At 50.6% G+C, this 15,420-nt stretch overlaps 9 protein-coding genes across 9 annotated transcripts; 3 read left to right on the top strand and 6 right to left on the bottom strand.

Annotated features, from left to right (window-relative positions):
- Positions 1-686: 686 nt before the first annotated feature.
- Positions 687-2,118, bottom strand: PC9H_000908 (uncharacterized protein; the record flags this gene model as incomplete). Its single annotated transcript, XM_036770561.1, has 10 exons — positions 687-780; positions 828-966; positions 1,017-1,079; positions 1,136-1,217; positions 1,272-1,285; positions 1,347-1,373; positions 1,437-1,624; positions 1,673-1,875; positions 1,930-1,995; positions 2,047-2,118. 10 exons carry the CDS (start codon positions 2,116-2,118, stop codon positions 687-689), a joined length of 948 nt encoding a protein of 315 aa, XP_036636406.1.
- A 733-nt stretch (positions 2,119-2,851) lies between these two features.
- On the bottom strand, positions 2,852-3,575 carry PC9H_000907 (uncharacterized protein; the record flags this gene model as incomplete). Its single annotated transcript, XM_036770560.1, has 4 exons — positions 2,852-3,115; positions 3,165-3,292; positions 3,345-3,472; positions 3,529-3,575. 4 exons carry the CDS (start codon positions 3,573-3,575, stop codon positions 2,852-2,854), a joined length of 567 nt encoding a protein of 188 aa, XP_036636405.1.
- A 77-nt stretch (positions 3,576-3,652) lies between these two features.
- RRP40 (exosome non-catalytic core subunit rrp40) lies at positions 3,653-4,520 on the top strand (the record flags this gene model as incomplete). The annotated part of the gene is made up of 4 exons (XM_036770559.1): positions 3,653-3,853; positions 3,901-4,050; positions 4,106-4,257; positions 4,307-4,520. The coding sequence occupies 4 exons, from the start codon at positions 3,653-3,655 to the stop codon at positions 4,518-4,520; spliced, it is 717 nt and encodes a 238-aa protein (XP_036636404.1).
- A 12-nt stretch (positions 4,521-4,532) lies between these two features.
- Positions 4,533-5,208, bottom strand: PC9H_000905 (uncharacterized protein; the record flags this gene model as incomplete). The annotated part of the gene is made up of 3 exons (XM_036770558.1): positions 4,533-4,802; positions 4,856-5,041; positions 5,101-5,208. 3 exons carry the CDS (start codon positions 5,206-5,208, stop codon positions 4,533-4,535), a joined length of 564 nt encoding a protein of 187 aa, XP_036636403.1.
- A 94-nt stretch (positions 5,209-5,302) lies between these two features.
- Positions 5,303-7,973, top strand: PC9H_000904 (uncharacterized protein; the record flags this gene model as incomplete). The annotated part of the gene is made up of 13 exons (XM_036770557.1): positions 5,303-5,337; positions 5,394-5,575; positions 5,632-5,739; positions 5,793-5,890; positions 5,938-6,351; positions 6,401-6,590; positions 6,648-6,703; positions 6,756-6,824; positions 6,874-7,066; positions 7,125-7,164; positions 7,217-7,414; positions 7,472-7,789; positions 7,841-7,973. 13 exons carry the CDS (start codon positions 5,303-5,305, stop codon positions 7,971-7,973), a joined length of 2,034 nt encoding a protein of 677 aa, XP_036636402.1.
- A 61-nt stretch (positions 7,974-8,034) lies between these two features.
- On the bottom strand, positions 8,035-9,919 carry PC9H_000903 (uncharacterized protein; the record flags this gene model as incomplete). The annotated part of the gene is made up of 4 exons (XM_036770556.1): positions 8,035-8,484; positions 8,544-9,272; positions 9,333-9,788; positions 9,839-9,919. The coding sequence occupies 4 exons, from the start codon at positions 9,917-9,919 to the stop codon at positions 8,035-8,037; spliced, it is 1,716 nt and encodes a 571-aa protein (XP_036636401.1).
- Positions 9,920-10,442: 523 nt separating this feature from the next.
- On the top strand, positions 10,443-11,530 carry PC9H_000902 (uncharacterized protein; the record flags this gene model as incomplete). The annotated part of the gene is made up of 4 exons (XM_036770555.1): positions 10,443-10,646; positions 10,702-10,752; positions 10,803-10,912; positions 10,966-11,530. The coding sequence occupies 4 exons, from the start codon at positions 10,443-10,445 to the stop codon at positions 11,528-11,530; spliced, it is 930 nt and encodes a 309-aa protein (XP_036636400.1).
- A 228-nt stretch (positions 11,531-11,758) lies between these two features.
- PC9H_000901 (uncharacterized protein) lies at positions 11,759-13,301 on the bottom strand (the record flags this gene model as incomplete). Its single annotated transcript, XM_036770554.1, has 2 exons — positions 11,759-12,709; positions 12,762-13,301. The coding sequence occupies 2 exons, from the start codon at positions 13,299-13,301 to the stop codon at positions 11,759-11,761; spliced, it is 1,491 nt and encodes a 496-aa protein (XP_036636399.1).
- Positions 13,302-13,524: 223 nt separating this feature from the next.
- Positions 13,525-15,240, bottom strand: PC9H_000900 (uncharacterized protein; the record flags this gene model as incomplete). The annotated part of the gene is made up of 9 exons (XM_036770553.1): positions 13,525-13,643; positions 13,704-13,797; positions 13,846-13,940; positions 13,991-14,082; positions 14,135-14,225; positions 14,285-14,481; positions 14,533-14,882; positions 14,937-15,020; positions 15,079-15,240. 9 exons carry the CDS (start codon positions 15,238-15,240, stop codon positions 13,525-13,527), a joined length of 1,284 nt encoding a protein of 427 aa, XP_036636398.1.
- Positions 15,241-15,420: the final 180 nt, after the last annotated feature.

Genomic DNA, 15,420 nt, shown 5'->3' with positions numbered 1-15,420 from the left:
ATGAGTAAGAAAAGAAGCAACATACGATGGAGAATGCGAGGTTTAAGCTTGGCTTCTCCGAGCAAATAAGCAAATAGAATATTTTAGCCAGAGGTAGTTCCTCAAGTACGGTATCCCGAGCGTGGAGCACCGTTTGTTTGGAGGCCGCGGGCGACCGAAGCGAACGACTTGTAAGTTGTGGAGCCGCCGCGGGATTTTGGCTTCACGTCTAGGTACTCAACCATGATTTACAGCCAAGTTCGTCTGACGCAAACCAAGCAGGCAACTCAACAGCGACCAGCCTGCCAGCTATGAAGGTTGACAGAAGAACAACGTTGGCTGGATAATCTGATCAGACATCATACTAGGCGTTTATCATTCAAACAATTACCATCGACCATCACCTAAGTCTTAGGGTCCAACTTGATACTGACTTGAATCCGCGCTCTTATCCCGGCGGACGAAGTTCTTTCGTGGGTTATCATCGTCAACTGTCTCAGTCTAGCGATGAATAGACGTCCACTCAATTGAATTTGAGTGGTAAGCGAAGCTATTCTTGGCCTCTCAAGAAGCGAAAATGAACGACTGAGAGAAGAGCAAAATTCGATTGGTATGATATTGGCTAGACGCAGCACACGTAGAAAGGGGTAGCAACTTGCGTAGTCAAGGCAATGACTTAGATACATTGATGATACTGAGAAAGACTGTTAGCCTGCGTCGAAACAAAAAAGCGAGGTACGAACGTAGTCGCTTTGAGCGAAGCAAGTAGTACCAGCGACGCACGTCGTAGGTCCAGTGTACCTGCAGATCGTTGGTATAAAGGCAGATAATCAGTATATCAAACGCACCCGATGCCACCGCATTGTCCCCATTGTCCGACCGTGGGGCCAGTAGGCTGAGGTGCTACCGTGGAGGATACTGGGGACGAGGGAACGACGGCAGAACTAGTACTAGGGGCGGTCCCGTTGCAAGAGAAGACGGGAGGTCCTACAATAACAAGCTAAGTTGAGGTTTCTCTAGCAAAGTTTGCCACATACCTGGAATGACGTAGTTTGTGACTGGAGGATAATAGATGCTCAACTTGATGCCGGGGTCAGTGCCTATGAAAGATTCGCTATAAGCATTCTGGTCGTTTGGGCTCCCTCACGAGACATACCGCTGTAGGCTCCGGGGAAGTGAGTGATAGGAGCGGGCACTGCGTTGCCCCCTCCAGTGACTCGGATCTGAGCACACGACATCTATTCGAGATGTCAGTCGACCGGCAGCTTTCTGAAAACAAGATGTAAGCTTACATAGAATTGGGCGCCTGGTAGTTAGTAAAAGGTATCAGCATCAAGGATACGGGTAAGACAATAGAATGGAATGACCAGGGTAAGAAAACGCCGAGTGGAGGGCTAGAAGATGGTGAATGAGTGAATAAGTCCTTGCTCCGAGAGCCATCTATGGCACAAACATACCAATAAGTTCAACACGAAGGAGATACTCTCCGGCGGGGATGCATTCAGGGATCGTGAATGTGACTAAGCCCTCGTTGGCAATGAGTCTGTCTACAGCCCATTGTGTCCCAGGTCCGTAACCATCCTCGTATATCTTGAACCAGTCGAGGCCAGTAACATCAGTTTGGAGGGCGGATGGAACCTTGGCGCTATTCTGACGTGAGGAGTATTCAGGCTAGCCTCAAGCATATACGTACAGGTATGCCAAAAGAGGGCCTTTGTGAGTAGGATCAATTGGATCGGACAAGTCGCCTGGATTTTTCCCGTGGATCGTGTGGTGGAATTCAGCGGTCACCTCTGCACCAGCTGGCACATCGATGATAGTCTGGGATATAGGCTGGAAGTAAGGGTTGATTCCGCCATTGCAGATGAGATCGTTCGTAGTGACGTTCTCGATGGGCTATTTGGCGCGCGTCGTTAGATGAGGGATCACATACGCTGCTGGAAAACACACCCCGTCGTAGCTTGGTACTCTGATGCCGACTTTATGTCCTTGAGCAACACCGTTCACCCAGAGTTCCTAATTACACGATATAAGTCAATTTTACAGTAGGTGAAAAGAACGCCATACCTGGAAGATCGTATGCGCATATGCACTACCAAGGAAACACCCCAAAGATGCGATTGAGAGAATGGACTTCATGTTGAAGATGAAGAGATGCTCATTTCACTGGTGTCGACCACCTCCTTTATATGTGCTCGAACGCTGGGCATGGAGAATGAGCGAATCGATCTGCGTACGGCGAACAGCTCAGCGGAGGGCCAAGACCACAAATACCGCCCTTACCAGGTACAATAGCCTACGAGTTGCAGGCGACGATGAGCATGACGATGAGATTTAGGCAGTGCTTGGCCTAGTGGCAGTCAGCTGCATCGAAGGGTATTGTGCCTGCAAACACGGAGCCGCTGGAATGTCGGAATAGAAAACACGGGTGGTCTGTAGATCACAGAAAAAATGCCTCAGTATGGTAAGGGTAGACGGAGCTTTCGATAGAGAGCAAAGCCTTACAACGCGAGGTTTTGGCCCAACTTTATCCGAGGTTGCACCCAGCGTCAACGCGAGCATCGAAAGTCTGTGAAAGGAGGGGAATATGGGTGGTCATTATGTTCGCACCATTAGCATACATCTTATATGGATACGGGGGCGGGGGAAGCTTTGCGTGGAGCATCAAAGTGCGTTCAAGAGTTCATTCCGAAGGAGTTGGGTGAGTTTCGCCGAAACTCATGAGCCCTTTACGCGAGCCGGAGAATCTAAAGAATCTTTGCAATTAAACCAATCATCAATAAACATACAGATATAAGTAACAAACTTGCGGGATATAGCATACCAAGATCTAGGGGTAGGCCGCGTAAGGAGCACGCAGGGTGACCAAACATCAATCGTCTCTCCAAGCCACCTGCCCGGAAGTCCAGCGATCAGCCCACATCATCCTCTTGTGGTAAACCTTGCGTAGTTCTTTGAAATCTCTGACGAATTCTTCGACGTCTCGGCCATTGGACGTCCCTGATGCGTTCGAGACACCAGCAGCGTCGTGACCAGGCGACGAGGCAATAAATGCAGATGCCAAGGTCTCGGATAATTCATCTTGAGCGGTCGTTGCGTGTCGCAGTCTCATTAGGAGGAATTGTGGAGTTAATCGCTGATTTATTCGTCAGAATAGGGCAGAGCATAGATTGTTGGGTAGTCACCTGGTATATTTCTCGTTGCTCTCTTTCCAGATCCTTCCATCTGGCCTCCAGTGACTTTGCTTCGTCGAAGGCGTTCTTGGTGTCCGACCTCAGCTTGTAGAGGTCTTGTTGAAGCGCGAGGTTCTTGTCTATAGTCACGTCGTTACGAAACCGCGCATACCGCGTGCTATAACGACGAACTAGCAAGGGATTCATTCGCCATGCCTAACTCCCTTTGTGCTTGATACAAGGCCTTGACCCTCGGGAGAGAGTAAAACACCGCCTGAAAGTACATGGGATCGGCGAGCATGTCTTCCAGGTCTTCTCGCCTTGAAGAATTCAATATCAGAATTGGTGGGCTTTGAGATGTTGGATGCAACCATACGGAAGGTGACTGAGCTCTGGAAAATCTTGCAGCAGTTGTGTATTCATCGTGGTCAGGACGAAAGTGGCGATATCTAATATTTGAAAGATCTGGCGAGCTCGTCAGTCAGTCTCACGCTATCGCCATGTCCATCATCCTGCCTGGCGAACATGTGCCGGCGCGCCATGTAAACCTCAAGCTGGGACCGGGTCTCCTTCAACTATCGAGCCCGGATAAACGTAGAGGGATCGCAGACGAGGGACTTGGTATAATTTCCACCAAAGCTGGCACACTCCACCATTCAACGAATCAAAGCAAATGGTGGATCGAAAATAATTCACGGCGTGTGCGTCCAATCCATCTTCAGGCCAAGTGGTTACTGATGAAGAGCAGTACGTACCAGCACAACAAGAGAGCGTCATCGGGGTCATTATCCTCCGCAGCGGGGAAGGCTTTCGTGTGGACATTGGGTCTGCACATACAGCCTCGCTGGATGGCCTGGCTTTCGAAGGGGCAACGAAACGGAATAAACCCAACCTCAAGGTATGGACCAATAGCATCGAAACAAGGCTCTACTATCTACTAAATACACGCGTAGATCGGCTGTCTAGTCTATGCAAGAGTGTCGCTGGCTCACAAAGACATGGAGCCTGAACTCGAGTGCTTCGACGCGCAGACGCGTAAAGCTGAAGGATTCGGAGAGCTAAAAGAAGGATTCCTGGTGCGATGTAGTTTGAAGATGAGCCGATTGTATGCCCCCTCAACACCACCCATGACTGCTCGCTGACGATGCCCGTAGATTATTGGATCCCAAGCACTTCCTTCTCCCTCTGTTAGGCCATCGATTCCCCCTTGAAGCAGCTGTGGGCATGAACGGGCGGATATGGGTGAATACCAAAGAGATGAAGCACACTATTGCGGCGACGAGATGCATCGAAGCGGTTGATCCGGATGGAGGTGGGATGGATGAGAGAGGTGTCAAGGAATTTTTGAACGCCCTCGACGTAGAATGAGGACGAGGAGGCTCAATCGTCGTCGGCTAGCCGTGCACGCTTCGTTGGTCTCCTCGCACTGATTTGCTCATCATCACTTATGGTTCCGGTGCTGCGACGGCTAACGCTGGCCCTCTTTTTGCGTTGGTACTCTTTGTCGCGTAGTTTCTTGCTTTGGGCAGGAGTGAGCTCCTGTGTCCGCGGAGCAGGGGGAACCACTACAGTAGTCAGCCCGGGGGTAGATTGTTTCCCGTATTCATCTGGCATTAGAGATTCGTCGCCATCTGCCATGAGTTCCAGTGACTGCAAGACTCAGATCAGTTGCATTGCAAGGCAAGATGCTGCTATGTCCGCACCTTCTGCAATGTTGAGCTGCTATTCGAGAATATCCGATCTTGTTCGCTGACTTCGTATTTGCGACGAGTAACGGTTTGGTTCTTGAGGTAGCCTTCGAAGCCTTGGATGATGTTGCCACCACTGTGGGCAGCAGTTTCGGTCAAGTACTGCGACTCTAGATTGTAGATTTGCAGCTCTATATTTGCCTGTAAATCTTCGGCATTAGTCCCTCAATTCCGAGTGGCGAATGGAGAGAATTGCGTACAAGCTGCTTGTCGACCGTTCGCTTCTTCTCAAGGGACTTGAGGAGTTCAGCACGCAGAGTCTCGTAGCGAGCCCTGTCATCTGGAGTTGGAAGGCCGTCGGTAGACATCAGGAGTAGGTTCAGGCTCTGGAGTGGCGAAGAGTCACGACGCGAAGGTCAGAATTGTGAATAAGCGCCTGCCTCGGTCTCGCATCTCGCGATCATGGCCCCGACTTCAACAACGAAGCCAGCTAAAATGTAAGAGAAGCCCTTCTGAAGTCCCTCTGACCGTGCTGAGACCCTATTGCTCTTAGATTAACGGTCGGCTCAGCTGTGGGGGCATTGCGCGACCTCTTCTCCAAGGTCAAAGGTATCAATGCTAAGCACGGGCCATTCGACTTCGTTCTCTGCGCTGGAGATTTCTTTGGCCCCCCTTCCACCGACAATACCAGCGGAGATGACCAGATAACTCAGCTTCTTGACGGGAAACTCGAAGGTATGTAAGTTGCGACCTGTTGAACTCGCGATACTCAATTGTTTCGCGTAATGTAGTTCCGCTGGAGTGCTATATCATGCAAGGAGAATATCCATTGCCAGACAATGTCATACAAAAGTTCGCGCAGACCGGGGGTGAACTGTGCAAGAATGTCTTCCTTCTCAGTGAGTAGTATTTTGTCTCATTCGTGACCATTGTTTAACATACCATGTCCCAGGCAAGTCCGGAATACTCACTACTCCCCATGGGCTCCGGATAGCTTGTCTCGGTGGTGTCTACGAGACGAGTGTCTTTGCCTCCGCAGAAGCAGCCCCTGTATGTGTCGTATAAATCTGGGTTCTCGGCTTTTGACGGTGCTCTAGGGATTTGCCTCTCCATTCTTCAGCAAACAAACGACTGAGAAGTTGCTCGCAAACACCATGACTAACTCAGCAAGTTCCAAGCCGCAAAACTACACCTCCCTAGCAGCCATACGCTCACAATCTGCTCCGACCCAGCTAGTAGATATACTGATGACCAACGCATGGCCTTCCTCCATTGCCCATTTTTCCTCCGTTCCCCTACCCTCGCCAGACCTCCCAGCCCACAGCGCTCCTCCCCTTGACGAAGTTATACGCAACATCAAACCTAGGTACCACTTTGCTGCAAAAGGAGGACAACCTCCAGTGTTCTGGGAACGAGAACCCTACACATGGGATAGAGATAGCGACAGAGTCTCCCGATTCGTGAGCCTGGGTGCCTTCGGCGGCGAGGTCACCACGGGTAAGAAGCCAAGAGTGTGTGCGATACATCGTATCTCCTCTCAGGAATTGATCCTTCTATTAGTGGTTTTATGCGTTCTCTATATCGCCCGCTTCCGCTGATACTGCCAACGCTGTGAAGCCTCCAAACTCCACAAAAAATCCCTTCACAGAGTACATCTTTCAGTCAAGCACTAAGCGTCCAATAGAAGGCAACGGCGAGAATTTCATCTTTGGCAGCGTGCAACACCCCAATAAGCGTAATCGAATGGGGGGTGAGGTTTTCCTCGCTTTTCTGCTTCGAAGTTCCTCTCAGCTCTCATCATCGTTAGATCCTAGCGGCAAGCCTCCTCCTGGTTATAAATGTAAACGTTGCGAGTCTACCGAGGTGTGTACTCACGTCGTCTGCTCGCCAGGTTATTCAAACTGCCTGTACACAGCACTTCATCAACGATTGTCCGGAGCGCGTGAAGCCCCCTGAAGGATATATATGTAGAATATGTAACGAGGTACGCGCCCATATTCTCGTGCCATCTCAAGGGATAACAACATCGACAGCCTGGACATCTAGTGCGGGACTGCCCGACGAAGCACGCTGTTGGCGATACGGGGGGGCGGAAACCTAGAGAAGGATATGTTTGTCGTGCATGCGGTAGCGAGGGACACTATATCGACGACTGCCCTGTGGCCAATCAACGGCACCCGCAAGGAGATCGTCGCGGCAAACGGGGTCCCCCCAAAGAGATAGGACGTAAGTCTCCACCACACAAAGAACGCCCGTGTATCTTCGATGCTCACGCCCTACACAGCTGATGAATGCTGGTTCTGTTTATCGAACCCGAGTGTAGCGTGAGTGACACGAACTCCGTGCATGTTTGCCGTACTGAACCGATATAACCAGAAAACATCTCATCGTGTCAATTGGCATGGAATGCTATGTGACGTTGCCCAAGGGTCAGATAATACCCACACAGTCATCCGCAGATCATGTCGACGTTCCGGGTGGAGGCCATGTTCTGATCATTCCCATAGCTCACTACCCAACATTCACAACAATTCCGCCTGACTTGGCACCTCCAGTGCTAGAGGAGACTGAACGGTACGTTTCCTGCCTTCCGATAGATTGAAATAAGTTCAACGTACTTTGCGACACAAGATACAAAACGGCACTCCGCGCGTTCTATGCGAAGCACCGCAGTGCCGCAGTATTCTTTGAAGTCGGTCGCCTAAGCATGAAGGGTGGACATGCACACGTACAAGCGGTCCCCATCCCCGAGAAGATGAAAGAAGACGTAAAGACTACTTTCCTAGAGCAAGGACGGATGCAGGGGATCGATTTTGAAGAGGACCCTGTTGCCGCCATGGAGTCGTGCCAGAATGGACGAGGAAGCTACTTCAAAGTCGAGTTACCTGATGGTGGTACCATGGTACACTTGCTGAAAGACCATGTGCCATTCAGTATCCAATTCGGAAGGTACGTAGCCTGCTTCCTGCGTGTTCCCTACCTGATCATAACTATCCATAGGCAAGTGCTGACTACACTGCTGAACATGCCCGAAAGATTAGACTGGAAGGAGTGTGTTCTATCTCAAGAGGAGGACACCGCAGATGCAACAGCATTTAAGGCCGCCTTCGCTGTTTTTGATCCATCTTCATGATAAATACCAAGTACTATGCAATATGTACGTCCCTCGACGCGAACAGCGCCTACAGAAGACACTATTTCTTGGTATTTCGTTTAGCCAAGGCATTATCGCTTCGTATGCGGCCTTTCCGTCTCTTGTCTTTATCGTCGGTCGCTCCATTCTTCATGGGTTTCCTGACTCTAGACCGGTCCTTCGTAACGACCTTGACGCCTCCAACACTGAGGGCGTTTCTGGCTTTCTTTTTGGCTAAACGACGTGCGACACGGTCGGTGCTGGACGCCTTGACTTTCTTGCGTTCATCCTTCGACAGTGTCGCAATCCTGTCTCCCAGTGAAGGATCGCCCTTGGGGATTACAATTGGTTCTGGTTTTGGTCGATTGCCTTTGACACCTTTCTCGTTCGATGACGATGAGGGGTTTGACTTGTTTGGCAGCACTTTGCAACGCTGCACGCGGAGTTTTCTTTTAGCAAACCTGAGTTTACCCTCTTCCATCGACAGCAATTCGTCCACGCATTCCCGATCCTGCGAAGTTGAAAAGAAAGGCGTAAGATTCGGGAGCACAGGCCTGACATTGCACTCACTATGAATTGCACGTAGGCAAAGCCCTTCCCTAGTTGAGTATCTTTATCTCGGACAATCCGAACGCGTGTGACCCATGTGCTTTCCTTGTCACTCTCAGGCGGAGGTCCCCTCTCGGTAGCTACGACACCTTCAAAATACACCCGTAGATCCTGCTCGGTGCTGGCGAAGTCCAGATTGCCGACAAAGATGGACAGCCTGGGATCCCCCATGGTCTCACGCAGCGATGGACTGCTACTCTTCTCAGCGACGTCGACTCTAATTATTCTCTCCATGAATGTCGTCCCGTCAGCCTCTTTTGCCGCGAGGAGGGCAGCTTCGTATGGGTCCATGCAAGGGGGAAGGGCAGGTAGAGAAGATGAACGACTGTTTTCAGGAATGGGATGAGCAAAGACCAGATAAGCATTCATGGTATCAGCAGTCGAGTGGAAATCATTGTTGATGAACGCGATTTTCTTCTTCTGTTCCGGAGTGATGAATTTCTTTTGGTCTTTTTGCAGTTCTTCGTCATCTTGTCTGTCTCGCCAAGCAGTTGTCCGATCTTTGGTATGGTCTCGAGGTTGCTTTAAGTCAGATGGGGCTTTCTTTGGAGTTGAACTCGAGGGCTTTGAGTCGTCGTCGAGTAGTTTTGTGGTGGGAGTTTGGAAAGGTATGGAGCGGAAACGAATGGACTCGACATGGGCAGAAGGGGCGAATGATAGGATATGCCGTTGAAGCTCTTTTCGGTGTAACTAATCATCATATGAGTGGCTGATAATAAATAAATGGGATCAGTGCCAAATATACGATACCTTCTTCTGCGCAACGGCAAGAGGGAGATTCCCAATGAATATCGTACGCATATTGCGTTTCGTGGGCGTTTCTTCTGGCGGTACATGGATAACTTGGCGCGCAGTCCTAGTCTTTTTCTTCCCTTTCCGCAGTGATTCGTGGATAGGTGGTACGTCCGCTTCATCTGAAGATGCATCTGAGACATCCTGCTCACCACGCACAGGAACCTCAGCGACTTCCTCAGCTTCCTCAGGCAATACTAATTTGACCTTCTTCGCCTTTCCCTTTCCCTTTTCTTGATCTGTTGAGGGCACGCCTGTGCCTACAACCTGATCGGCATGCTGAAGCTTTGCCTTCTTTCGCTGGCTTGAGTGGGCCTCTGACTTGGTTCGCTTCTTCGAAGATTCTTCGCCAGGCGGCAAGGGTGAACGAGGGGACTTAGCCACGGGGGTCACCACTTTGGGTATTGAAGCAGACTGAGAGAAATGTAAGCCATTTTCTTGCAACCCGGGTGAAAATCACATACGCTGGACTGAAACAAGGCATCCAGTTCAGAATCCAATTTCGATGCGCCAGCTGCCTTTATTAGGACGGAAGAAAGACTCATGCTGCAATTGACCGAAAGTTTCAGCCCAGATTTAACAGGGTACACTGTGATCGGCGTTTGTTTGGTATCAAGCCGCTAGCCAATTAACTCCCCATCAATCACAACAGTCGGGGCGCGTGAAAGTTTACCTCCTGGTTGAACGTCTGCCTCCCCCGACGCTCACGACGCGCCAAAATGTGTACGAACACTAGATGGAAGAACCCCCATGAAAGTATCTGCAAACAGGCCCCTATTCACCGACCCTTAACATAAGGATGCCACTGTCCTTTTTAGGCTAATGTTTCCGTCTTTGTCCAGTGGCAATCTGGTATATACTTACATTATACAGGCGCAATTGACTTGCGCTACTCTCTCCTTCGCCACAACCACAAACACAATTTTAACGGTGCCGGCCATCAATTCTCTCATTGACCATACGGCCTCTCACGACAGTTTAAATATCCCCACCCCCGCCGCACAGTTCCCAATTGTTCCTGTCCTTCGGCATTAAATCAACTTAACCACATTTCACTCATCTTCATCCATGTTCTCAAGCTTTCGGTGTGCGCCTGCAAGCGCGTCTCAACCGAACAATGGTGACCACCAAGGACAGCCAACTCAAGCTGGGGCCCGCCTTCTTCGACGCACCAGCACCGCAAACAGCCTTCCTCCTCCCGAAGATGAGTCTGCACCCCGAGACAACAAGCGGAAAGCGACGGATGACCCCCCAGTGGTGGCACGCGATGGGGTAGGTCGTAGACATTTCACTGGTGATCTAGTGTTAACAATCTTCTCTTCATTAGATAGACAGAGTCGATGGAACCACGATTACTATGGACTTCTACTGCTTGGATGTAAGTCCTCGCCGAATTTGTATCTGTACACGCCTCTGAACATAGTTTAGGATGCGTACAAGTGCTGCACCTGCAAACAAGTCGTCAAGAACACTTCTGTACACATCAAGAATCAGCACTCGAAGGTTCCCTTCAAATGCGAGAATTGTCCCTCTCTCGTGTATGTTCTTCTTCGACCCAGCACTTGTTAGCTCTTAACTAACGTCTTGCCAGACTCAAGACTCAGGAAGCATTTAATGCCCACATCATGGACAGGCATCCTTGGAAGGTGGGGAGGATATATGATGCAGTCATCCCTCCTCCCGCTCCAGTTTTCGAGGCACCACCTACCAAGCGCCAGAAGAGGGCTGTAAATCCAGCGCCGCGCGTACAACAAACGCGCAACGATCAAGGTGGTTATTATAGACACCATACATTCGATGGAGCTCCTACCGCTCCAACTCTCCCTATGGCTCCTGTCTTTGGACCTGTCTTCTATCCCGGGCGGACCCCTCCCATGCAATTCTTCGCCAGTTTCATCGCGTTCACGAAGGATCTCTCTATCAAGGACAGAGTTAGCGTTTACGTCCGATGCGTACCGCCTTTGCTCGAGTTCGCTCGCAGCGAAGCTGGCAACGCTTCCAAGGAACTTACCGAAGCGCACTTCCACTTCCAGAATGTCGGAATCGGCCTCAACTTCGACTTGGCTTTCGAGACCTTAAGAGAGTATCCTTCCGCCCTCGCCAATGCCGATATCACGAAACACATAGACTTGATCGCTGAAGAAGCTTGCAAGTAGTTTCACTACCTATTATCCCCATGATCTCTCAGACTAGCCGCCGCCATCTCACCGGCCCGTTCGCTCATTTATGCATCTATCCATTATGTATCGCTATCATACTCATATCATTCTGTTTTGACATACGCTATTCGTTTTGTATCCAATTGCTCTGTATTCTCCATTCTCTACAATGCTCAATGTCGACAAGTCCTCAATAACCAACGCTACAGCGGCTACATGACAAACTCAAGGAAAAAGTGGGGAGTTCGATAGCAACTTAATAAAGGACTCGTCGGTAGCAGAGTCGATTCCTTGAACTAGGTACCTATCCCCGACATGAACTCCCTCACCCAGTGAAACTTCCGCAACATCAGGAGGGAGCATCCCCAAAACGCTGAAAGGTGACCCCGTACTTGATGATGATTCAGTAGTTGTAGCCGAATGCGCAAGATCAGGGGACGGACAGAAAATGCTCGGGGAATCGATCCTGAGTCCTAGAGCTGGAAAGGGTAGAGAAGGACGAGGAGCAGCAATCGTATAAAATACGTCCTGGGTGTTGGAACAAGGGCTCTGGGGGTCAATAGGGGCAGAGGAACCCGCCAGAACGCTGCCTTGAAGTTCGCCAGACGAGTTGTGATACCCATTAGGCTGAGCAGACGCAAAGTTGTAGTTCATATCGGACGTTACTGCAGACGGAACATGGTCGAACAATGCCGACATGGTTGATGGAGCCAAGGCACCGAAGGAAGCCTGGGAAGGTGAGATGCCTGTGGAAGGCCCAGAGTAATCAAAAGCAGCATCAGAAGCTGTTCTTGGATATTGCGCGAACGGCCAGTAATCTGCATAGTCTTGTCCACGGTCCTGGGTGCTGCTATCTACCACGTGAAGGCCTGAAGTAACAGGAGATAGGATATGGGGGTATATGGGTTTGTACGTGTACGGCAGAATGGGTGCCGGCTTCTTCTTGCGAGGTTTAGTACGAACCACCGATCCTTGACTAGTAGCTTCGGTAAATGCATTGTCCGAAGGGTCTTGTACAGGGAGCGCAGAGGACGCGAGGTCTTCCAATGACGTTTCTGATAGGTCTTTGTCGTCGACACGTTTTCTTGTTTTGCCCCGTCTACGAGATCGTGCGTCGGCATATTCACAGGAGAGATCTCGCTCAGTGCACCTCTTACAAGGGCGTCCTCCAGAACACTGCGTAAATCAAAGGTAAAAAAAGATGGCTAAGTCAGGAACTCGAGCGTACCTTGGCTTTACGACGCCGACAAAGGTCACAAGCCTGCGAAACGCGTTGCCTATCTTTGATGGTGTACATTTCTTCGTACGGCACCCCTTGAAGTTGGTGGTAATATCGAGGCAACGTGCCATTGACTTGAGGAGACTGTGGTGGGGCAATGGTTCCAGTCTGAGGGCTTGCGGGGAAAACCAGGTTCATAAAGTCGCCAGCCATTCTGGGAGTAGACAGTCCTGCACTGGCCCGGAGGTCATATTCGTGTTGGACTTGAACGATCTGTGTAGCTAGTTGACGAGCGAAGGCCTCTCCGGTTGCGTTTGGAATAATCTCAAAGCTTAGATCCATAGGATATGCCGCCAAGTCCGCCGTCTGTGCCAGTCTCGGCGAGTCGGTCGATGTGGGTGGGGAGCGTTCATTTCCAGCCGCCTGTCCAGCCAAGTCGCTCAAATTGCTGAGTGAATTACCGAGCTTTGCGCTGTTGTTCTCATCACTGAGCGGTCCGGAGTCGGAAGGGGGCGCCAGTGTTTTTTGTATGAAGTCAGTTGTCGCCATGGTGGTTGGAGACAAAGAGTGAAATAGGAGGCACCTCCCAGCGACGACTGAATTTACAGGCCGTGGCTGACTTGCTGTGCCTACGAACCTCTTTGTTGATTGACCCGGCTACTTCTAAGATCGTATGTACAGGGTTGAATGTCATAAAAATCCCGAAAAGGTTTCTTGACACATTCCGTCCCAATTATGAATTAATTCCAGACCACGCCTCCCTGGCAAATGACTATCGTGTCCCGAATTCTTGATTGAATTCCCGCCCAATGAGCATACGCCTGATTTCTTGCGTACCCGCGCCCACCGTATAGAGGCGTGCGTCTCGCAAGAAGCGGCCAGTGGGATATTCTAACCCAGAGATTCTTCCATTCAGCCGGAAGTCTTCGGTGACGGAGTATTAGACATTACCGTTGATGTACCCATTCCCGCCAAGGCACTGCATCGCTTCCAACGCGACCTCGACGGCCTTTTCAGTGGAATACAATATGGCGCCAGCACAGTCCTACTCCAAGCTGAGGATGGGCGTGTATACGGAACTGGACTAACTTACTCGTCTGCTAATGTGGCCCTGATCACAAGCTCTGGCTACCGCATATACATATGCGCGACTTGCACTGAGTTTAGTGTACATGTCGGCAATCTTGGCTGTCAGGTAGGTCAGCCACCATCAATACGTGCAGGATTTAAATATCCACCTTGCATCAATTGGAATGTGCCAATTTGTTGGCCAAATTGCTTTCTGTCGTGGACATATTCAATCGCGTAGTCGAAAGCGGCTTGCATCAGACTAAACGACGATTTAACAATGTACGATTCGAAGAGATGAGGATTGCACCTACCCAAGAGGCCCTCCGCTCAACACGAGTCGTTCCAAATCCAATCCAGACATAAGGACGCCCGCCCCCTTGTTCAGAGGACCCAATACGTTCTCTAGAAGTATAAGACGACGGGATTAGTCCACTGCTTCTGGCCAGGGAGTCGCAACGAACCGTCGGGGACCTCGCAGTTCTCGAACACTAGCTCGCAGGTGTCGCTACCCCTCATGCCAAACTTATCGAGTTTTTGGTGAGTAGAGAAGCCAGGGAAACCTCGCTCAATGATGAACGCCGTTATCCCTTTCGAACCTTTCTCGGGGGCTGTTTTGGCGTATACAACAAGGGTCGACGCAGTTGGCCCATTCGTTATCCTAGAACCCCAAGTTAGGCGGCACATATAAGACATGGATTACACCCCGCACCAGAATTTGTTCCCATTTAATCTCCAACCCCCGTCAATCTTGTCCGCACGCAACTTCATGCTGACCACGTCGCTTCCGCTCCCGGGTTCACTCATGGCCAGACTGCCGACTTTCTTCCCGCTGACCAGGTCGGGGAGGTATTTGGCCTTTTGTGCATCCGTGCCATGCCTGTGAATTTGGTTGACACAAAGATTCGAGTGGGCCCCGTATGAGAGGGCCACGGATCCGGAGGCCCGGGACAGCTCCTCCATTGCTAGAGTGTGGTTGAAGTATCCTTGATCCAATCCACCGTACTCTGAAGAGACAGTGATTCCCAGCAAACCCATAGAACCAAACTTCTCCCATAGATCCTGTGCCCATAATAATATGAGAGTTTGTATGGTAATTGACAAAGTGTTGCCTACCGCAGGGAAGTTGTTGCTCTTGTCTATCTCTGCTGCTCTCGGGGCAACTTCGCGCTGGGCAAACTCTGCAACAGCATTGCGAAACTGGACATATCATGAGCTTTGAGCGGTCACGTACTTACTTATGAGCACATTATCATACCTCGGCTTGATCTTCAGTGAGCCCGGCGATGTTTGCGTTGTAAGACGACGCGTTACGACGTTGACACCGTTGACCTATCGGAGCAAGACTTCTGTTCGCTGCACTGCGGAGGCTAGAGCTCGAGAGCCTGGATATGTTTCGTGCGCAAAGTATTGTCGCCATCGTATGTCGTGGTGAGCAGAGACAAGAGGTGCGGCGCGGATCATAGCTTCCGTGCAGATGGTGGCCGGAACAACATGTCAACGAAGTCGCCGGACTCAGTTACCCCGGATGGTAGTACCTCTGGTCGCTACCGACGGTGAGCAGCCAACTGAAAGTACTAGCGCAAGCTCAGCGCTGAGC

This window comes from Pleurotus ostreatus, assembly GCF_014466165.1.
Source record: "Pleurotus ostreatus strain PC9 chromosome Unknown scaffold_1, whole genome shotgun sequence".
In the NCBI taxonomy this organism is placed as follows: Eukaryota; Fungi; Basidiomycota; class Agaricomycetes; order Agaricales; family Pleurotaceae; genus Pleurotus; species Pleurotus ostreatus.
Note: the sequence above shows the minus strand (reverse complement) of the source record. Positions and strands in the feature narration are given on the sequence as shown.